Source organism: Epargyreus clarus, unplaced genomic scaffold, assembly GCF_041222505.1.
Source record: "Epargyreus clarus isolate Ecla_fem2 unplaced genomic scaffold, WU_Ecla_fem_2.2 ptg000023l, whole genome shotgun sequence".
Taxonomy (NCBI): domain Eukaryota; kingdom Metazoa; phylum Arthropoda; class Insecta; order Lepidoptera; family Hesperiidae; genus Epargyreus; species Epargyreus clarus.
Window position 1 is genome coordinate 10,477,031 of NW_027332230.1, and position 24,345 is coordinate 10,501,375.

A 24,345-nucleotide genomic window follows, 5' to 3' on the forward strand; every position below is an offset into this window, starting at 1 on the left:
CAGGTACAATATTTCTCTTAAACTACTACCGGATCAGAGTGTAACACAACAGGCGCTTGTTGTAACAGTGATCGATTAAAGAATATTTTGATATTCGTCGTCAACCTTTAGCACGGCTGGGAGCAAGAGTAGCTTAGATCACATTTCACCGCTCAATTGCAGACTAGTAGACTTCACGCAACTTTTTCTAAATAACTCTCAGGCGTTTTGGTTACGTCGCGATGTTCCTTCTCCGTTATAGTAACAATTAAGTTTAATAATTCAATATATAAATAACTTTAATAAATCTAAGATGCAATTTCAACCTAAGTAAATAAGTAAAGAGTAACTTACTAATTTTGATATAACGGTAAAAATAAAATACAGTTTTTGAAGTAAAACATACAATTTTACTGTCGTTAATACGCACGGGATTGCTAGTCGCCCGGCGCCCGCCGGTCGACCTGCAAAAGTAAATTCAAATTGTAAAAAACAAAGCTGCACGAATTCAACTTTACTACTTGCCTGTAAACGTGAATAATATAGTAGGGTACCTATTTTATTACTGCAAGATAGTTCCTCGTACTATATTATACTCGTGCTAAAATTGTCGGTGCTGACCATAATACGTTACTGAAGACCGCTTTACATTCAACTGAGGTTAAATTTCACCGCTATGTGAATTTCCTTAGAAGATTAATATCAAGCTAATAATGATGTGTGAGTTTAATGTTTCAAATTATACATGGTATAGTCCGCGTAAAACTGCTAGTCCGCTCTCAATATAGAAATGAAACGCATCGCCATAGAAAATTGTATGACTACACCTGCTCGCAACAACTTCGGAGCGGACTATCATTTTGGCGCGGACTATACCTTATATTCTACTTGTAAAATATCTTACTTTATAAATAATATTACTTTCGTCAACCTATCACATTGAATCCACGCCTAGAGAGTATATTGAAAAAAGAACAAAGAAAACAATGTACGAAACACTCATAAAAATATAGGACGTAGTTTTGACGATCGTAAATACATTTGAATAATAATATCTTTATAAGATGGGCACAGGACTGGTACGCGACATAAAGCTGGATTCGCCGCGATCCGTAGGGCTAGAGGAAATAAAGTTATGATTTATGCAAGTGAAATGTGTTTCAAACAACGCTTCGGTGTAAGCACCCGTCGTTGTAGCGAAAAATTTCACTGTGTCAAGACTATCTTTTTAGAATAATGCCATAGACCCCGTTCACCCAAGAATATTTGGTTTCGTATGTAGGTTATGTTACAATTTCGTCTGTATTTGAACAGTGTATCCTAAGTTTCGTACAAAATGTAACATTGTGTAGAACCATTTTTACAATCATACATTTTATTTAATTAATTGTTCGGTGCTTAAATTCGCACTGTTTTACAAATTAATGAGGCTTGGAAAATATATTAACCATTTAACTAACCTATTGTGGTTTAGATTCAATGTAATTTAATGTTATGCATGTACATAATAACAAATATATTAAACAGGGTTCATTTATATCTACCGACTATCAGAATAATATTTCTACACGCTTTATAGGTATTAGCTTCACCTGTATGTACACAGTTTCACACGTATATATTAATGGGATTCTTTCAATTTGACTTACATTGAATTTGAATGATTATTTCTTGGATTTTTTGTGTTCAATATGTTTGAGCGTCACAGCCCATGTCTTCGCAGTTGTTTTACGGTGTTAATAATTAAGTTAATTCACGTTGTAATTAAAAAAAAATAAAGTATTTGGGCATAAATGAGGTCTAAAGTATAACACCACTGCCAAAGTGGACTTTTATGAAAAATCCAACACAACCGGAGTTAAAGTTATAAAAACTTGTAAAAACTCGATTGTTCAAAAATGGAACTGTCATTTGACATAATGCTATTTTTCGCAGGATCCCATATGCTGACAAAATCACTCCAGAGCCAATTCTAAACAACAATGCCAGTCGCGACACAAAAGCGGATTCGATCAGAAACAGTTATAATAGCCAATTCAAAGTTGGTATTTACGGCTGGCGGAAGAAATGTCTCTACATTTTGGTGATGGCGCTCATGATCATGATGATAATCAATCTGGCGCTTACACTTTGGGTTCTCAAAGTGTTGGATTTCAATTCGGTAAGACATATCATATTTGTTTATTAATAATAATTATAAAAAAATGTCTCTACATTTGGGTGGTGGCGCTCATGTTCATGATGATAATCAATCTGGCGCTTACGCTTTGGGTTCTCAAAGTGTTGGATTTCAATTCGGTAAGTAATATAATTGTTATATTTGCGGTATAATTATATGTCTTGCGTGGTAATAGTCTTAAAAATAAGCCACTTTTTAGCGCGGTATAATTATATATTTATATATTTTGTGCGGTAATAGTAAAAAAGTAAATTACATTTTACCTAATGAGGAAATTGCACCTTTTTACCATATTAATTTCCATATTATACAAGACACGCTATATTGCCAAAATCTATAGGTATATATGTCAGATCGCCGAGCCTCGCGTCTGACCGATATAGAAATGCCAGATGGCGTTCCTTCATAGTGCAACAACTGCTTTCGGTTCCAACAAAGAAGCACACAAGAAAATAATAAATTCGGAGCCGATGGATTTACAAGTCCACACGCCATCAACGTCAATTGTCAACTCACTCTCAGAAACGAAACAATAATCATAGTTCTTATAACAAAAAGGCGACACTTGCAACCCCATCCGGAGTTACCCGCTCCAAAAATATAGTCTACTAAAATAATTGTTTATGAAGTAATTTGAATGGAAATCATAAAATAAGATTAAATAGCTTCAACTCAAAATTAACTAAAATTAATTTAAAATAATAGCCCGCGCCGTTATATATAATATTGTGAACTGCATACACCCTTGAATAGCGTCTATTTTGTATTTTACTCAATAACCCAGTTTTTGTTACTTATTATAACTAACATAAAGTTTTAAATATTAGTCATTATAACAGAATTGTAAACAAGCAGTAAGAATGATATTTTTATATGATTTAGTCGATATGTAATTAGTTTAGTACACTATTTTAAGAAATATTTATCTTTGAATATTTGTTTGTTTCTGTTTAACATAATAAATATTTTTTCTCATGTAGGAAGGAATGGGCCAGCTACGTATCGTCCCAGGAGGGTTGCAGCTGCTAGGCCAAGCTTTGATGTTGGATTCCTTATTCGCATCCAGCATCAAGTCTCGCCGAGGACAGCCCATCTCAATCGAGTCATCAAGGAACTTCACTGTGCTAACTCGGGACTATCATGGGTTACTACAGAGCCGGTTATTCTTAGGTAAGCTTTATCTTATAACTTTTAGAAATTAAAAAAAAAGCGACAATATATTTTTTTCACCGTGGATTAGAACCCACGACCGATGAATCGCGGGGAACTTCAGCAAAGACCCGCGCCTTAGCCTGCTTAGCTAACGAACACACTTAAAGTGTGTTCTTATATAAGTTGGATATATACTAACAGTCATAAGTCACTTGCTCTTATTCCAAAGGAGAGTTACACACAAACCCACAAGCATATATACATACTAATAAAAGGGTGTTAAAAAGTGATCAATTTGCGATTTTAAAATATGACACCATCTTAAAAATGCAATACATGTGCGATAGCCCATAAAACACAAAAGTTTTCTCTATTATAATATAACATATTAAAAATAAATATGAAAACAATAATCCTACATTATAAATAGCGTCGCAAACAGGAACAATTGTTTTTAAATCTCCCCTTTGTTTCACTCAGATCCTAAATTCTGTTTTAATAAGTATTGCTGGCATAACTAAACTGGAGCAACAGTGTAGCAGTGAATTTCCTAGCGTACTTGTAGGCGTTTGTTTTCCGGGATAATCTTAAAATCCGCTGAACAAATTTTGTTGCGATGTTCGCCGTTTGTTAGCCAACTTTTCCGAGAAAGATTTTGGTGAGTTTAAATGTTAAAAATGAATGTAAAGCGATAAGACGTTGTTGTTTGAAATAAACTCAAACAGTCGTTGTTTTACTAACGTAAATATTCGGTTTATTATACTTTGTATTTAAAATGTTGTGACTAGTGATGCCGCTCGATATGCTACTATCGATAGACTATTGATAGTTTATCGATAGTGTGGCAATAGTGAGAATATCGATTGGACTATCGATAGTATCGACACAACCGATACTATCGATTGTATCGATAGTAGCAAAATCTTAATATTATTAATGATCTGCAATAGTATCGATAGAATTAACATAACAAGTATAGTATTAACAAAACAATATTACCGGTAGTATCGGTTGTGTCGATATATAGTCCTATCGATATCCTAATTTTCGAGATCAACTATCGATAGTGTAACTATCGATTGTTCGACATCGCTATCATAGACAAAAGATCGACTTAGGCAAGATCACTAATACATCACAGAGATGTTTAACCGGAATATAATTTTGAAACCCCATAGGCTTAGCAATCTAGAAGGGTTAGCAAGGGTTTGAACCCACAAAGACTAATGTACGGACATAGAAGAATATATCTATAGCTTTGAACGTTGGACCAATGCTCTTTTTGCTTTTACGTAATCGAACCTTGGACTTGAAACATACGTGTAATAAATAAAATAAAGAGAAAGAGATATCTGATTTTCGCGTAGAACTAACACTATAGCGCCGTTTTCATACAGTACTGTTGTCGCGGGGCGCTGTGTTCGGCGGTGTGGTGGTATGCCACGCCGCCACCTAACCTGCGACCGTATAGGGGTGCGGGCGTGATGTTGTACGGACGGCCTTCTTCCGTCCGGCGCCGGAAGCCCGCTCGTAGTGATAGTCGTCGCGTCGGGGAGTTGCGCCTGTCCCGTGCCGTAGAGAGGGGAGGTGCGGGGAAGGGGTGACGTGCAATAGAAACAATAATTGACGTGCAATAGAAACAAGAGTGTAGGCCAGCCAAAGCCTCTTCCCTATCCCGACCTAACCCCTACTTCCTCTTCTTGCGCAGGAACGCTTCCGTCTTCAGATTTTCCTTCTTCTTCCCCAGTAGTCTTCTTCTTCTCCAGGAGTCTTCTTCTTCTTCAGGAGTCTTCTTCTTCTTCGGGAGTCTTCTTCTTCTTCAGGAGTCTTCTTCGTATTCTTCTCTGCTGAGACCATGCTAAGGCCTATCTATCGCTGGGACGTCTTACCCTCCGGGCGCACATATATTGCGGCAATGACAACATAAGGGCGGTGGGCAGGAATTTCGGGTCTCGAGGATACCCTCTTTGCCCGGGCAGATTCTCAGGTGGTAAATACCCCCCGGATTCTTGATATTTATTCATAATAGTATAATGTTATTTAAAACATAATAAAATAATGAACAAATATTAAAAATGTCTATCATCCCCCTGTTGAGGGGGTGATTCGGTAATTATCGCGTCGTTGTACCGAGCGGACGGTCGGCCCCCTGGTGGTCGGGGGTCGCCAGCCCTGGGAGCTCCCGCGGGAGCGGGCGCCCCGTAGGTGGTCGATCGTGTAGGGGCGCGAACCCCTTTAAATGGGAGTATGGTCCTGCCTCCGCCCGCTCATACATTGAGCGTGCGAGGCGGACCACAAACTCCTCGACCGTTTCGATCTTGAGGTCGCGCCACACCACTTCGTTCCTGACGTAGCGACCCGCCCCCACGATTGCTCGCAGGGCCAGGTTCTGCTGGGCCTGGAGACGCTGGCGTTGCGACCTAGATACCAACGCGTACCATGCCGGCGCCGCGTAGGTAAGTCGTGAACGAATGTAGGTCTTGTAGATCCCTAGTTTCGTCCTTAACGGTAACCTGGATGTAAGCACCGGTCGGAGCATCGCTCGGGCCGCTCGGGCCTGGTGGATCGATTGTTCCACCTGCGGGATCATATGCAACGAGCGATCGATGTTACATCCTAGGTATTTAACTATTGGCTGCCAAGCTACCTCCGTGTCACGGAGCCTCAGCGGAGCCGGCATGATACGCTTGCGGCTGAAAAGTATTGCGACTGTCTTTCCGACATTGACAGCCATGCGCCACTTATCCAGCCACATAGGTAGTAAGTCGAGCAGACGCTGCATTCTCCGTGCAGCTAAGTCCGCTCGGCGGGACGACGCGAAGTACGCACTGTCATCTGCGAACAACGCGAGCATAACGTCGCGCTCCCAGTCTTCCAGGTGACCTTGGAGAGTGGGGGCGTCGTTGGTATACAGAGCATAGAGCCACGGAGAGAGGCAGCTGCCCTGCGGCACCCCCGCACGTATGGGCCTAGGGTCTGAGGCGACGCCCTCAACCGAAATGTAGAACTGCCGCTCACTTAGAAACGATGCTATCAACCGTATCAGCGTCGCCGGGGCAGGTGTATTCATCATTTTGCATATGAGCCCCTCATGCCATACGCGGTCGAACGCCTTCTCGATATCGAGAAAGACGCCAACCGTGTGACGGCCGTAGTTGAGCTCGGATGCTAAATGATGAATAACCCGCGTGAGCTGCAGCGTTGTGGAGTGACCGGCGCGGAACCCGAACTGCTCGTCCCTTATAGTAAGGAACGGACGCAGTCGTTTCAACGCCAGTCTCTCGAACAGCTTGGCTGTGGTTGATAGCAGGGTTATGGGGCGGTAGTTACCCGGGAGACGGCGGTCTTTCCCCGGTTTCGGGAGGACGATTACCTTCCCTAATTTCCAGATGGTCGGGAAATGGCCTGTGCGTAGGATGGCGTTAAAGACCCGAGTCAATGAGACAAGGGCCCCTCTGGACAGCATACCTAGCGCCGCGTTGGGGATCCCGTCGTGACCTGGGGCCTTACGCCTTGGTAGACGTAAGGCCGCCTTCCTTACCTCAGTGGGAGAGATAAACTCGATCCCTTCGAGTGCCGGTGTCGGGTCCCTAAGGAGGTCCCCTACTCTACGCCCTACATCCTCGTGATGCGCGGAGGCTGACTGTGCGGGTGGATGGGGCGAGAACTGCTCTTCCATATACTCCGCAAGTATCTCCGCGCGGTCCTTCGCTGCGTGGACCCGCCTCCCCCCGCCATCTAGGAGAGGGGTGACGGGGACCTTAGCGCGAGTCAGCTGTCTATTAAGATGATGGAGAGACGTTTGCGACTCGCCAGCCTGGTCGATTCTCATCTCCCAGGTGGCCCCTCGCAGCTCCGCCATCTCAGCAGACAGCCGCTCGGCCAACGCATTCAGGTCGCGCTTGACCCGGGGACAACGTGTGCGCGCCCAGAGCTCGCGCAGCTTACGCTTCTTAGCGAGCATTTCGCTAAGACGGACTGGGAGTGGTGTACTGCAGCGGCCCGTCTCCACAGGGGACTGCGAAGTCGAAGCCGCCAGGGCATTAATAATTGAGGTTTGAACCGCCTCGGTGGCGGCTTCGACCCCCCCGGCGGAGGAGAGCGAGCCGCTAAACTTAATGGAATTTAAAGTATTTTTAAACTTATCCCAGTCCGTCTTGCTGCGGAGTCTGGGGGGTTCCACACACGCCGCCCCAAGGCCAAGAACGACCAATATGGGCAGGTGTTGTGTGTCCAGGTCATACAACACCTCCACATGGACTGGACACGCGAGATCCTTGTGGAGTATGATGTCCAGGACATCTGGGCGGTGGGACTCGTCCGAGGGGATATGGGTAGGGGCCTCAGGACCCTGTACCTCATAGCCTTTAGCCTCGGAGTCTTCATACAGCTTCCGTCCCACGGGACTGATGACTCTGGACCCCCAAGCCAAGTGCTTGGCGTTGAGGTCACCAGCCACCAAGGTCGGAGCACCACCATCCATGATGTTCGAGATGTCCTGCGGGTCAAATTGGGGACCTGGCGGGCGATACGCCGCATAGAGTCGCAGGTCCCTTCCCGCCGCACTCAACGCTACCCCTATGGAGCGCGTGTGGGTGAACGGCGGGTGTGGCAATTCCTCGTGTACCAAGTCGTGTCGAACCGCAACCGCGGTTCCCCTAAAGGGAAATCCCGCGGGCGTCTGTTCGTCACGCCGGTACACGTGGTAATTAGGTAGCCTTAGATTGAGGCCTGCACGCAGCTTGGTCTCGCCCAGGAGCACGACGTGAATGTCCTGCGCCTGTACGAGACCACGCAGCGCTTGCAGGTGTCTAGTGACGCCGCCCGGATTCCAGTACAGCACCCTGAGGGACGCTGCACTGGACCCCGAGGACGTCTGAGACGATCCGCTGCACGGCCGCAACCAAGTCCGGGTGCCGGGCCACTGCCTCGCAGATGGACTGCACTGCTGTGACAAGGGCATCTGCGGGCGTGTCAAGCCCGAGGGCACGAAAGGGCCGCGCAACGGCGACCGGTGTTGTGGTCTGACGGGGGCGGGGTGTTGGTCGCTCCTCCGGTTCCTCAATCCTTAGCCGCCTCTGCGGTCTCCTGCGGCCGGTGCCCTCCTCGACGACAGGCTGGGCCGGGAGTTGGGCACGGCGGGGGCGCGGAGCGGGCTGTCGCGGCTGTAGGGCCGGCGCGGACTCAGGTATTACCTGTACCCGGGCCGGCTCCACCGCCGGAGTGGGGGCTGGCCCCGCGGCCGGGTGCGTCTCTGGAGCCTGGTGTTCGGTCTCCATCGGCTGGGGGGTCGACTCGGCGAGGGGTACCCGCCGGGTCTCCCTCTGGTTCCTAAGACGCGCGGCGTTCCGACGCCTGTTATGCCTTTTACGCTTAGCAGACGTCGGGCGCCTCGCCGGTGCCATTAGAGATGCACCGGCCGCGGGTTCATACTCCTCCACATGCCGCACTGAGGGCCCCACTGCGGTAGGCGGCGCACGGCTCCTAGCTGGGGGCGCCGGAGCGGGTGCGGCGCCCCGCTGTTGACGAGGGCCGGGAATTGGTGGTGGTAGCGCGATGCTTTTAGCCCGCGCCACTCTCCTAAGAACCGCACATCGCCTATCATTGGCCATGTGCGGTCCATGGCAGTTGGCGCACTTGGCTTGGGCATCGCGCGGTAAGGGACAGTCCCGGGTTGCGTGCCCCTGCGCGCAACGGACACACTTCGGCCGCTTGAAGCAGTTGTACGAGGCGTGGCCGAAGCCTTGGCAGCGGTGGCACTGGGCCGGGCCGCCTCGGCCCCTCCACGCCTCGACAACCACCCCCGGCATGTTAAGTAGCTCGTCCACCCTGTAAAGGCGGGCGAGCTCCTCCTGGCCCAAGTGGTCCATTTGCACGTGAAACGTGCAACCCGGGCGTCCTCGCCTCGGTGGGATATACGTCCCGAAGCGTACCGGAAACCCAAGCGCCCTGAGCGCCCCGCAAACTCTCTCCGGGTTCGTATCCGCCGGCAATCCCCACACAGCCACCTTGGTGGGGCGGTTCTCGCGCGGCGTATAGCAGAACCAGGAGAGGTCTGGCTCTGTGCCTGCCAGGTCGGTCAGGAACGCCTGGATCGTCCGGTATTCTTCGGGCGTTTGAGGGATAAACCTTATCCCTCGTCCATAGGGCCGTGCGCTCGGCGCGCGACCCAATCGGGCTCGCAGCACCTCGAAGTGCTGCGTCCAGTTCGGGAACCGCTCTACCACAATGGGGGGGTAACCCTTAGGCCTGTCGTCAGCTCGAGGACCCTGGGATGGTCCACCAACGACGGGTGAACGCGGCGCTATACTAGCAGCCGCTGTTGTCGGGGATGGTGAGGTGGGCGCACTACGTGGCGCCTGAGTTGTCATTGCCGCAGCATAGGTGACGCCCTGCCTCAAGCCACTAGGCGAGGCCGGTTCGTCATTAACCCTAACCCTACTTACATCATCGCTCTCCAACTCGTTCGCGGCTAAGCGGGTAGGAAGGGTAGGGGGCTGGGCGGGAATGGTAAGGTTGCTGGTGGCCTCCGTGTGGCCGGACGGTGACGACCTCGATGCCATCTGAACATACGAGGTCGAGTCGAGGCCGGCCTCGACGGAGGGTGCCCTCGGGGGCGGGGGGGATGGGGAGGGGGAACGCGGGGGTGACCGGTGCGCGATGACATGCACCGCAGCAGCAACCTCCACGCCAGCGCTCTGCTCCTCCACGCTATCCTCATATTCCGAGGACTCCGTCGACGCTTCCAGCACCTGCAACTTCGCTGGTCTCTCCTGAATAGGGTCTGAGGGCGAGACCCGTCTGGGGATCTTACTCGCCCTCCTTGGTGGTGTTATGGGTGCAGGTGCTGGTTCTGGGTCCAGCGTCGGCATGTCCTGCCCGGGTCCTTCTTCTGGATCCGGCTCCGGTACTTCTGGGGGTGCATCCGACTCCGGCCTGGTGGTCGGCAGTGGGACCTCCCGGCAGGCTACGCGCCTCCGAGTACCCCGTCTTCCCCCGCGCACGAACATCGTGTGCAGGGGGTCCTCCGCTGGACGCGTAGGCTCGCTAGGGGGCGCGAACAAGTCGCGCACCATTATGCGCCTACCCTCATCCACGGATGTCGAGGGAGCGCCGGAGGACCGGCGCGTCTCCTCCTCCTTCTTCGGTCGCCGCGCGGCCATCCCCCCACCGGGTGAAGTGCGCTGGTGCAAAGCCCAGTGAGGGTGCCAGCGACGGACGACGGATCTTCTTGACGCGCGGTCTCTCCAGCACACCCCTCTTTACTAATGAAAGGAGGGTAGTGTTCGGAGGCACACAATGGTGCTTTCTCACTCGCACCCCAAAGCAAGCCTGCGGAGGGTATTCGCAAAAAGATAGAATGGGGGGTACTCGGGTCTTACCTCTCGCTCTAGCGCGGAGCTCTCCAGCGGTAACCTTGGTCTCCAACCGGGGGTCCTGCACTGCAATCCGTAATCACCGAAATCCAACCACCGAAATCCAAAAACACTGCAATCCAAGTCACTGTGATCCAGATTTTGGCCGAAACGTAAACCGTATCGCATTCGTGGGTTCTTTGTGCGCGTGTAAAAACCAGGGGGTTTGTGAGAAACGCTAAGGCCGGAAAACTGGTTTTCTGAGCTACCCCAGAGCAATACCGTAAAGAGAGCCGCGCTTTTTTAGGCCCATTTTCGTGTTATTTTCACTTTGGCTGACCTAGTTTTTCCTCTTTATTTATTAAATTCCCATAAGTTACACATATGTATCATACATTGTTGGAATCCTCATAATTAGCCCTATCCAACTACATAAGTTACATTTCCATCCCTAAATGAGTTACGAAGTTATTCCCGAAAATATTCCAAAAATGTAAAAGTTACGTCATTTCACATGTCAATAATCCTAATTATCTCGAAATTATCATAATTGATTCTTACTATTCTTACATCAATATGAAGCTAGAAACATATTCTAGGAGATAACATAAACTTTAGAAATATAAAACATGTATAAATCTCAAAATCTTAACCTACAATACTATTTTCATAAAAATACCTAAAAATTCTAATAAAATACTACAAATGCGACCGATAGCGCCATCTACCGTGTCTTATCCCTAAACTTAAAACTTACGTAATTTATTTCTCTCATTTAACTTACTCGTATATAAACATATTTAGTCAGACTTAAAACACAAGTTTATCACAATTATTCATAAAATATCGTTAGTCAGTCGCCGACAAGTACTAATAGTCACTTTTTGTCATGTAGGTGTTTTATACCTAAATATATAATTATGTTATTTGTTTAACCTATTTTTTATCATAAAGCCTTTGTTTACAGGTCACGACCGTTTAGAAATAAACGTCGCCCGTCTAGAAGTAAGGGATGCTCGGGGTGTTCTAATACTGGGTGCATCTGAGGACGCTATTACAATGGGCGCAGAAAACCTCGTAGTGGCCAGTCCTGCTGGTGCAACCTTTCATACGGCTGTACAAACACCACTTGTGAGGGCACCGCCGTCTAAGCAACTTGTGTAAGCACTTTTGTTTTTTTTTAAGTCAATAACATTTTTTTATATTCTACGTGTCAATCCATTACTTACTGGGCGCAGCTGTCTTCCCAGAACGAAAGGGTTTTAGGCCATAGCCTACTGCGCTGGCAAAGTTCGGATTGGTAGTTCACACACATTTCAAAACTTTTTCAAAGGTCTTTGAGGCATGTTGGATTTTCACGATTTTTTCTTAACAGTTAAAACCAGTGACAATAAATTAATTATTCGCAAATTACTTTAAAAAATCAGAAGTGTGCTCGAGGGGATTGCAACCGCAGACCCAATAGAGAAGTAATTATTTGCATTTATATATCCTATCGTTTTTTTTCCTATTCTGTGTAATACTACTATCTCTATCCCTTACTTTCTTCACCTTCTACACTAGCTGCTAATATGTCCAAAGATAAATTCTAGTTGGTATGTTTTTACTTTTGTACACCTCTACCCTGTTTCTTATATGTGATATGTTTTTCTTTCAATAACTCTATGGTTGTCTGGAAGAGATCGCTTTTAAGTGATAAGACCGCCTGTTGCACTTTTCATTATATGTATGTGAATATTTGTCATTTATTAGTTGGTGTACAATAAAGCATTTTTCTATTGTATTGTATTGTAATTGTGAAATCTGCATTCACAAATAAATACAAAAGTGTAGTGATAGATAAATTGCACACGTTTTGTTACGCGTCAAGAACCTACATGTGTAAAAAGACCAGAAAGCCACAACAGGAGTTTTATTTCGAGATTTTTGAGAAAGTATAAAGGGCTTATAGTTCGACGTAGGCATAGGAGTAGCGAGTACGGTGATTATAACAAGCAAAGGGCGTCATTACAGCCGGCAGTGACAACAGACTGCGGATAATAATGATACATGTGCGATATACCTGTAGTAGTGTAACTATATCTTCACTTCTTTAAGTTCAAAGCAGTGTAAGGTTTGAATGTAAGAGGAATACTATTTGATAGTGTGGGCTATTCCCACATACACACATACATAATCACGACATAAATACATTTATACATACAGACACACTTACATACATACATCCTTACAAACATACATATATACATACAAACATACTTACATACACATAAAGACATACACGTCATACATATCATGTGACGAAAATAATATTTAATAAATTCTCGATCGACCGGTTGCCGTGCGCTATGGAGCGGCGCACCTTAGGGTGTACCGTTATCCAAGTCACGTTGCAACCGGCCGCCGCTCGATGCATCCGAGGCGGCGCGCGCGCTGCAGTGGTCTTGTGTCGTTCGTCTATAACGCCCGCGCCGCTTTGCATAATCGCTTGCTATAATATATCGCCGCTTTATATGCTTTACTGAACTTTCTAGTATATAGTGCATTTTGTGAACTTTCTTCTGTGTGTGCCTTGTAACTCTAGTCTTCTATCTTGTGAACTATTGACTTTCTATCCTTCAATATCTATTACTATCGCTTGTACTATTCTCCTTCTTATTAGTGTAGTGTTTGTTGTGTGATTTGTGTGAGGACAATAAACTGTGTCCAAAGGTAATTGTTTCGGACTTATGGCGATATAACCTCAACCTCCACCACACACACGCATCTCCACATTGGTGACCCCTGCTTGAGCACCCGTATTGTACACCCTACTTGAGCACCCGTATTGTACACCTTACTTGTGCACTCTAATTGTACCTACAGTGTACACGGAAAATGAGCGATAGTAGTGACTCTGCACGAACGGCGACATCGCAAGATGGCGAACCACGCGCCAACGTGACCGTTCGACGCGCCCGCAAAGTGCGTGTTTCCACCGCGCCCGACACTAAACCCGAGGTGTGTCAAATAAAAATGATTCCATTCGCACCGGAGGACCCCGAGATTTGGTTTGCAATGCTTGAAGGCCAATTCGCTGCTCATGGCATTGTGGACGACAGAATTAAATTTTCGAACGTCGTGATCGGCCTCGATATTGCTCATGCAAAAGCGGTCAAGGATATTATTAAAAATCCTCCATCGACTGACAGCTATGACAAAATAAAGGCCGAGCTCATAAAGCGCTTATCAGCTTCAAATGAGAAGAAGGTGATGCGACTTCTGACCCACGAAGAACTTGGCGATCGAAAACCTTCGCAGTTCCTGAGACACCTACAGGATTTAGCAGGACCATCGGTGCCAGAGAACTTCATAAAGTCGATTTGGAGCAGCCGTCTGCCGCAAAGCATCCAGACTATCCTGGCATCCCAACCCTCTCACTCACGGAAGAGCTGTCTGACCTGGCTGATCGCATCCAGGACATCATCACACCTGGAGGCGTGGTAGCTTCAACCGCCGTGCCTGTGACAGTCGCTTCAGGACACCAGAACAGCGAAATAGCGGAGCTGAGGAAGATGATGGAGCAGCTCACTACTCGTATGGACCGACTTTCGCGCGAACCACGGCGCGAGATCCGTCGTCCCAGACCCCGTCGACGCGCTTCATCTTCGTCTTCGCGCACCCGTTCGCAGTCTAGCTACAGGAGACACCCCATGTGCTGGTATCATTTTAAATTTGGTTCCAACGCTCATAGATGCCAGCTCCCGTGCGACTTTGAGAAGTCGGGAAATGCCAAGGGCAGTCGGTAATGGCGACTAACGACTGTCCAACGACTGGTCGCCTGTTTGTTACGGACCGTAACACGAAGACCCAGTTCCTGGTCGACACCGGCAGCGACCTCTGTGTCTTCCCTCGGTCCCTGCTGCGAGAACGTCGAGCGCCAACTAATTATCAGCTCTCTGCAGCCAACGGGTCGACCATCGAGACCTATGGGTATCACCACCTGGACCTGGATTTGGGACTACGTCGTACCTACCCTTGGCGGTTTGTGGTAGCAGACGTTACAAAGCCAATCATTGGCGTAGACTTTTTGTGCGCGTATAATTTAATAGTTGATTGTAGAAATCAAAAATTAATAGATAATACTACATCTCTTTCTGTTGTTGCTTCTTTGTATAACTGTAACGATGCTTGTTCAGTAAAGGTATTAACCGGCGAATCGCGCTTTCATAAATTGCTTTCTCAAAATTTTTCAGAGATTACGCGACCCGCCGGCACACACCGCACAATACCACACAGCACACAACATCATATACGCACCACTCCAGGTCCCCCAGTTTCCTGTACCCCTAGGCGCTTGGCTCCAGACAAGCTTAAGGTTGCGAAGGAAGAGTTTAGGGCCATGCTGGCCAATGGGACAGCTAAACCTTCAGACAGCCCTTGGTCGTCGCCTTTACACCTGGCAGCCAAGAAGGACAACGGATGGCGCCCCTGCGGCGACTATAGGTTGCTGAACGCCCGCACCATACCTGACAGGTACCCCATCCGTCATATACATGACTTCGCGCATGACCTTTCAGGTTGTACAGTTTTCAGCGTTCTTGACCTTGTGAAGGCGTACAACCAGATACCCGTTTGCGCTGACGACATCCCAAAGACGGCGATTACCACTCCGTTCGGCATGTACGAGTTTCCGTATATGACGTTCGGCTTAAGAAACGCAGGCCAAACTTTTCAACGCTTCGTCGATGAGATGATGCGAGGACTGGATTTCGTCTATTGTTACCTGGACGACATACTAGTCTTCAGCCGCGATGAAGCTCAACACGAGGAGCACCTTCGTACAGTCTTTACGAGACTTCGGGACTATGGCATGGTCATCAACGTGTCCAAGTGTGTTTTTGGGGCTTCCGAGGTAACCTTTTTAGGTTACACTATTTCGGCAAGCGGAACCAAACCACTTGACACAAAGGTCCAGGCCATAAGAGAGTTTCCCCCACCAAAAGACGTTAAGACACTCCGACGCTTTTTGGGTATGGCAAATTTTTACCGGCGTTTTCTGCCGAATGCTGCCCAAATACAAGCGCCTCTTAACGCCCTTCTCACGGGGGCAGTCAAGGGTTCCACGCCCATTAGTCTGACCGGCGATGCTCTGAAGGCTTTCCAGGACACCAAGGAAAGCCTTTCTAATGCAGCTCTTCTTGCGCACCCAGACTGTCGCGCAAAGCTTGCGTTAGTGTCAGATGCATCAGACACGGCTATTGGGGCAGTTCTGCAACAGCTCCAAGACACTGTGTGGCAACCCTTGGCTTTCTTCTCCCGAAAACTCAGCCCGTCTCAACAGAAGTACTCCCCGTACGATCGAGAGCTTCTTGCGATTTACGAAGCGGTAAAGTATTTTCGGCACATGGTTGAGGCGAGACATTTCGTGATCTATACTGACCACAAGCCGATCAGTTTTGCGTTTCACGAAAGGAAACATAACTGTTCGCCGCGGCAGTATAGACACTTGGATTACATCTCTCAGTTCACAACCGATATAAGGCACATATCCGGCAAAGACAACGTGGTAGCCGATGCCTTGTCTCGCGTTGATGAACTGAGCTCACCAATACGTCTCGCCGACCTAGCCAATGCACAGGAGACGGATCCAGAACTGGCGCAGCATCTCAGAGACGAATCGTCCCTGCGCCTCTCTAAAGTGGTAGAGCCTGGGGATCGAATATCTGTGTACTGTGACATCAGTACATCGACCCCCAGGCCATTTATCACCCAACAATTTAGGAAGCAGATCTTCCATAGCCTCCACTCCCTAAGTCACCCAGGTCCCAACGCTACGGCCAAATTGGTGGCCGAAAGGTTCGTTTGGCCGGGCATGAGAAAGGACTGCCGCGAATGGGCCAGAACGTGCTTGGCTTGTCAGCGCGCAAAAGTAAGTCGACATGTAACTACTCCGTTAGGTACTTTCGACTTACCTCGCGCGCGATTCAAGCACGTTCATATTGACCTCATAGGTCCCCTTCCAGTTTCCCAGGGAAACAGGTATTGTTTAACGGCTATCGACCGATTCACCCGATGGCCTGAAGTCGTCCCAATACCTGACATCACTGCGGAAACTGTGGCCAAGGCTTTTCTTTCGGGATGGATCTCCAGATTTGGTAGCCCGATAGATATTGTAACAGATCGCGGACGGCAGTTCGAGTCCGCGCTGTTCCAGTACCTATCCAAGGCTATTGGGTTTCAGCGGAAACGCACTACGGCGTACCATCCGTCTTGTAATGGTCTGGTTGAGCGCTTTCACAGGCAACTTAAGGCGTCGATTACCTTGGATCGACTGAAGCCAGCGTACATACTCGCTGATGAGGGACATGTAGAAAAACCTACCTCACCACCCGAACGATCCTTCCCGCATACCCCTCCTGCCGTACCTAACTTACCTCCTTCTCCGTCTTCACCAGTTTCTTCTTCATCTTCACCAGATTCTTCTCCATATTCATCTGAACCTTCTTCACCACATCCTCCTTCGGCACCATCCAAAATTACCCGTTACGGACGAAAAGTCCGATTCCCTAATTTTTATCGCCCTTAGCCAGGTCTCTGGGGGGGAGTGATGTGGGCTATTCCCACATACACACATACATAATCACGACATAAATACATTTATACATACAGACACACTTACATACATACATCCTTACAAACATACATATATACATACAAACATACTTACATACACATAAAGACATACACGTCATACATATCATGTGACGAAAATAATATTTAATAAATTCTCGATCGACCGGTTGCCGTGCGCTATGGAGCGGCGCACCTTAGGGTGTACCGTTATCCAAGTCACGTTGCAACCGGCCGCCGCTCGATGCATCCGAGGCGGCGCGCGCGCTGCAGTGGTCTTGTGTCGTTCGTCTATAACGCCCGCGCCGCTTTGCATAATCGCTTGCTATAATATATCGCCGCTTTATATGCTTTACTGAACTTTCTAGTATATAGTGCATTTTGTGAACTTTCTTCTGTGTGTGCCTTGTAACTCTAGTCTTCTATCTTGTGAACTATTGACTTTCTATCCTTCAATATCTATTACTATCGCTTGTACTATTCTCCTTCTTATTAGTGTAGTGTTTGTTGTGTGATTTGTGTGAGGACAATAAACTGTGTCCAAAGGTAATTGTTTCGGACTTATTGCGATATAACCTCAACCTCCACCACACACACGCATCTCCACAATAGAATGTTCTTATTTTTTTGTGTAACAAAAAAATGTTTTTGCATTAATGTGACTCTTGATCATAAATGGTTAGTTGGCATCATGATAGTTATACTTATACTAGAGAAATGGGTAATATGGGTCGTAGTCCTATTTTTGAGCAGATATTATTTTTCTGATAAATAGTGGGTTAAATTCAATCAGAATAATTTAAGTCTCACTAAGTCGGAGTGTTGTAATACTTAATCAATAAATTAACCCCTAAACCGTAAAATGATTTTGGATATTATTCAAATACCTATAGAAAACTTATTTTAAAATGAATATTTTATATTTGGCAAAGGGAGATTTCCCACTAGGGTAGGAGAGCCTTGGATACGGCCGTGCTTCACTTCAGATATTTAGAAAACTTCCTACTGCAACTTTCAACTCATGTGAAAATTGCCACACCTTAAGAGATATGAGGAAATCTATTAATGAACATATTTTCAGCCTGGAATCTCCGACCCGGTCGTTAGAAATGCACGCGGCTCAGAGCATCGCGCTGGAGTCCCGCGCGGGCGACATTACTGCGAGCTGCCTCACCACTTTCCGGTTGCGATCCGTTGCCGGCGCGGTAAGTGCATCATGTCCCTAAATTACTATATTTCAGCGTGGAGTCTCCAACTCGATCGTTAGAAATGCACGCAGCTCAGAGCATAGCGCTGGAGTCGCGCGCGGGCGACATTACTGCGAGCTGCCTCACCACTTTCCGGTTGCGGTCCGTTGCCGGCGCGGTAAGTGCATCATGTCCCTAAACTAGTATATTTTAGCCTAGAGTCTGCAATCCGATCGTTAGAAATGCATACGGCTCATAGCATCGCGCTTGAGTCGCGCACGGGCGACATCACAGCGAGCTACCTCATCACTTTCCGGCTTCGATCCGTTACTGGCGCGGTAAGTGCATCGTGTCCCTAAACTACCATATTTTATCCTGGAATCTCTAACCCGTTCGTTAGAAATGCACGCAGCTCAGAGCATCGCGCTGGAGTCGCGCGCTGCCTCACCAGTTTCCCGCTGCTATCTGTTGCCGGCGCGGTAAGTGCATCATGTCCCTAATCTACTCATAAATAATCCCGATAGTATTTATACTTCATGACTATTGTCGGTGGTTAAAATACTATTAATTTCATCAATAATATCTTAATGAATGAATTAATGTATGATATACAGTATAAGTATACTGTATATCATTGTTACTTGTACTGTGTATCAGATATAAATCATATCTTCTTAAATGGATTATGTGTAGATTTTGATAGAAAACAGACGGGCAAAGAATCAAAGACTCAAAATATTTTACCCTTACAGATACGGTTAGACGCACCCAGTATATACATGCCAAAGCTAAAATCAGCGCTACCACTTCCACCGTCAACGCCGCACACCCACGACCCGCATCATCAGAACATATACCAACTGTGCGCCTGCGCAAACGGAAAACTGTTTCTTGCACCGCCCCACGGCGCGTGCGCAGCCCGAGAGGAAAGTCTTATATGTCGATGATGTAGATGTATCATAGATATTGAGAGAGCTTACTTATGTTCAGTTGCTAAATTATTTCAGTTTCGCTTCAAGTCGCGTTTGTAACGTAATAATCGACCATGTAGATAACTTGTTTATATTTGCAAAGTACGACGAGTAAGGCCATTTGTCCACAGCCGCCGTCACCGGACCGTCACCGAGAACGAGATTATTTCGGGCCGACTTTAATATGAAGTGACGGACGTGCGGTGGACACGCGGCGTAAATATATGTACCGCTGCTTCGGCGCCGTCATCTCGTTCCCGGTGACGGTCCGGCGACGGCGGTGGACAAACGCCCTTAACCTAGTTAAAATACGGTTTAAAATGATATCCTATAGAGTTATTGTTGTAGATGTTGTATGTAAATGTATGGGCTTAGTTGAATTGTCAAAATACAACGACTTTTGAAACGTATCAGAATACATTATTTATAATAACTAGTGCCTTTTATCGCGTTTAGGATAATATTTGTCTGGAAAAGATTTAACCGACGCGTTTTCTGCAAAGTGAATGTTGTAGAACCAAAGATTTGAATCTGAAGATATGCTCCAGCGTACGGCTGTGTTTGTTAACAAAGAGCTCACTAATTCAATTTACATTAAATATAATGTATTAATGTTTCGAATGGTACAAGTTAAGGCTGTTAGACCTTGTAACGATTTGAGGATACTGGTACCTGCGACTTAACTGTTTCTACCTTTTTGCAGCAGTGTGTAAACGTTTGTTCTGGTTTATATGGTATGTTAAGCAATATATGCTAACATGAAGTACTCCAACTTAGCTCTCAGGTGAGAAAGAGACAAGAGAGAGGGATATGGGGTTATTTACGAGTAACTTAGAATAAAAAGCGATACGAAAACCTAGAGAAAATATATATCTGCTTGGATAAAGTCTGTACTTAACGTATTACAAAATTATGACACGATGGTATTTCTTACGATTTAAATCTATGGTGAAAATGTATTTGATGATTACGTATGCATTGTTGTGATAGTTCATAGAATGTTTAGAGCAGTGTTTAGAGAAATATGTGAAGGTATAGTTCTTCAAATCGAATTTTATTTTCTTTTTCAAATATCTTTGCTTCTTGTAAATTCTAATCAAAAAAGGTATTCGACTTTTAATTTTCGATTTATTGATGATCCTTCATGACAGAATTATAATTTTAGATTGTATATTGTATATTGTTGTTCTTTTTTACAAATGGTTTTAAAAGATACAAAATTAACATAAGATCAATGTGTGTATGAGCTGCGATCGATATTACTACTACTTGTAGTACTAGTACTTAAGTTGATATTTTACGTTTTTGTGTGCATCCGAAAATAAAAAAATAGCTAAAAAATTAGGCATGTGAATTGTACAGAAATGTAGATATAGAAAATGTTACAAAAATATGTGGTGTCTGTTAAAATTATAACAATATTTTGCTATAATATAGTTTATTGATCAAAATATTATGAAAATTAAATTCAAGATTGCATATTGTAATATTACGTTGTCATATCTATTTCTTATAGTATGACTGCTTTATTGATGTGTTTAAAAAATATTTTCTTTTAAGTAATATACCTACTATGTATGGAGTATTAATTTTGTATATAAAAGTCTCTGAATTTCTAAGTACCTATATACTATTATTTTCATGAATGAATGTTAAATCTTGCAAGAAAAGTAAATGTAGAAACAAAATATACTATTTCCTGTTAAACTATATAATTATGTAATATATTAATGTATGTATGTCGGTTATAGTGAAACTTGTTGATATTGTTGTAAATATACGATAAAATACAAGTATATAAAGTTATATTATATGGGAACTAGTTTGTTTTATTCAGTTACAAATATATGATTTTGTCACTGTTGGTAATACTCGTATTAATTCCTATACTCAATTTTTAATTCAAAGAAAAAAGTATGAAAACGCAAATATATAAAAATACACACATACTCACACACACACGTAGACAATTTCCAGTTGCTATAGCAGATCCGTGTCCAGTAGGAGATCTGTGTCAGTGGACTTTAATGCGGTAAACTTTATTGTTGTTCGTATACGATTGCATATATTTTTTACTCAAAAACTAAGTTTAGTATCTATTACTTATATTAAAAACCAGGTTAAGTTTCATGACTAGCAATCCATTTATGCTTAACTTCAAGGAATTATGTGGTATCTTAATATAAATACCCTGTTTTGATTTACCCATTTGCTATATATATTACACAAAAAGTCAAACCAATTTACAGACAGTCGCGTTCACTTCATTACATAAAGGAGGTCGGGTTCATCGTAGTACACATAAATTTCGTTAATCCAAAATTATTTCCACAGGAAGTAATTTGGTCTACAGGTATAAAATATTCACAAAGTTGTCTAATTGAACCTCAAACCTGCACAACTACTTAATTGCATTATAAACGAACTCGGAATAACTTTAAAACTTTATCATTTAATTTTGGTTTCAAGCATGTTTCCACAAAGCAACTGATAGGCAGACAATTATGCGCGTCTAGACATCTTCAACATACTTTTCAGGTTACAGAAACATTTCACTAATTTTAGAAAACTTTAGATATTATTTTTAAGTCATCGATTCTTACTATAGTGTAAAACTTCTGTTAACAAATAATATTATCGCAGTAATATTTCTTCCTTAATATCCTATATCACAATGTGTAAATAAAGTTAACTACGAGTTAAGTTCGCAATCGGAAATTAAAAACATTATGGGTTTTTAGTACATGGACTCCCTTTTTTATTATATATTTCCAAGTATCTGCTTTTATGTGTAAAAAAATGTCCCATTTTTAACCTTTTGTACTAAACCTTAAAAACAAATGTACGTCCAAACCCCATGCACTCATTAATTAACAGAACAAAGAAGTATTGTAATATCATTCTACAAAAATAGAAAAAAAAAAAAACAAAAACAACAAACTAAAGAAAGCTCGCAAGAAAGAGCATAACTCACGTAATCTTATAAAACGTTTTACCGGTGAGCAACAAAACAGTCAATATGGCGGGCATATTGCTAGACACAATGAGTCTGACTCACTTCTAAAGTTTAATTAAAGATTCATGATAAATTGTCGCAGGAAGCTGCATTCTGCGAGGCGTCTCGCACGTGAATAACGTCCGTTCCGCGAACACTTAAATAACTTAACCTAACCTAACCAACAATAACAGACGTACGCACCATATAACAGACGGAGGGACAGACAGCAGAGATTTATATATAGTTGTTTTAACCTTTAGCTACTAAACCCTAAAAACAAAATATGTCCCAACTCCATTCGTTCATTAATTAACAATACAGACAAGTGATATCATTCTACAGAAACAAAGAACTAAAGAAAGATCGCAAGAAAGAGCATAACTCACGTAATCTTATAAAACGTTTTACCGGTGAGCAACAAAACAGTCAATATGGCGGGCATATTGCTAGACACAATGAGTCTGAGTCACTTCTGAAGTTTAATTAAAGATTCATGATAAATTGTCACAGGAAGCTGCATTCTGCGCGGCGTCTCGCACGTAAATAACGTCCGTCCCGCGAACACTTAAATAACTTAACCTAACCTAACCAATCAATAACAGACGTACGCACCATATAACAGACGGAGCAGAGATTTATATACAGTCGTTTTAACCTTTAGCTACTAAACCCTAAAAACAAAATATGTCCCAACTTCATTCCCTCATTAATTAACATTACAGACAAGTAATATCATTTTACAAAAACAAAGAACTAAAGAAAGCTCGCAAGAAAGAGCATAACTCACGTAATCTTATAAAACGTTTTACCGGTGAGCAACAAAACAGTCAATATGGCGGGCATATTGCTAGACACAATGAGTCTGAGTCACTTCTAAAGTTTAATTAAAGATTCATGATAAATTGTCGCAGGAAGCTGCATTCTGCGCGGCGTCTCGCACGTGAATAACGTCCGTTCCGCGAACACTTAAATAACTTAACCTAACCTAACCAATCAATAATGGACGTACGCACCATATAACAGACGGAGGGACAGACAGCAGACATTTATATATAGTTGTTTTAACCTTTAGCTACTAAACCCTAAAAACAAAATATGTCCCAACTCCATTCACTCATTAATTAACGTAACAGACAAGTAATATCATTCTACAGAAACAAAGAACTAAAGAAAGCTCGCAAGAAAGAGCATAACTCACGTAATCTTATAAAACGTTTTACTGGTGAGCAACAAAACAGTCAATATGGCGGGCATATTGCTAGACACAATGAGTCTGAGTCACTTCTAAAGTTTAATTAAAGATTCATGATAAATTGTCGCAGGAAGCTGCATTCTGCGCGGCGTCTCGCACGTGAATAACGTCCGTTCCGCGAACACTTAAATAACTTAAGCCAGTAACCTAACAATAAATTCATGAGCCTTCTTACTCCTTTTGTTTCGGCCGCGCTATTTTCACGCTAATTGGCAGGAAGAACCGTTGAAACGTCTTTGATGAGCGCTTTATCGCATCATTATCATATTTGTAGCGTCATGTAGCTAGACGTACTGTGACGTAGCGCTTTTTACACGTTATATCATATAATATATACATGTTGTTATAAAATGTACGGAAAATCAATTTGTACGATTATTCGCTACATAAACTTCGCCCAAAATTGTTTTCACGTATATAATTTCAAATTATATCCTTTAATACTTAAAACACACATTGGTAGTTTTTTGTATGTAGGTAATATATAAAATATGTTCACATTGTATCTATTAATCTTCCTCAAGAAATACAGAAATAAACGAACTCATTATTTTATATAAGAGTAAAGTAATAAACAAGCCTGTATTACATGATGGCAAGTGCTCATTACCGCCCGTGGACATATTTAATTAACTCCATATTGAAGAGCCCCATGGTTAC

The 24,345-nt window shown here is 44.4% G+C and overlaps 1 protein-coding gene across 1 annotated transcript in view; it reads left to right on the forward strand.

The window, feature by feature from the left end:
• The window catches only part of LOC140751606 (zeta-sarcoglycan), a 52,949-nt gene extending 32,447 nt beyond the window's left edge, over positions 1–20,502 (forward strand). The window contains exons 3-7 of the mRNA XM_073085574.1: positions 1,915–2,140; positions 3,139–3,328; positions 11,633–11,825; positions 18,359–18,482; positions 19,217–20,502. Of these exons, the coding sequence (XP_072941675.1) occupies positions 1,915–2,140; positions 3,139–3,328; positions 11,633–11,825; positions 18,359–18,482; positions 19,217–19,411 (928 nt within the window). The 3' untranslated portion in view covers positions 19,412–20,502. The remainder of the gene's footprint in view (positions 1–1,914; positions 2,141–3,138; positions 3,329–11,632; positions 11,826–18,358; positions 18,483–19,216) is intronic.
• The last annotated feature ends 3,843 nt before the right edge of the window (positions 20,503–24,345 follow it).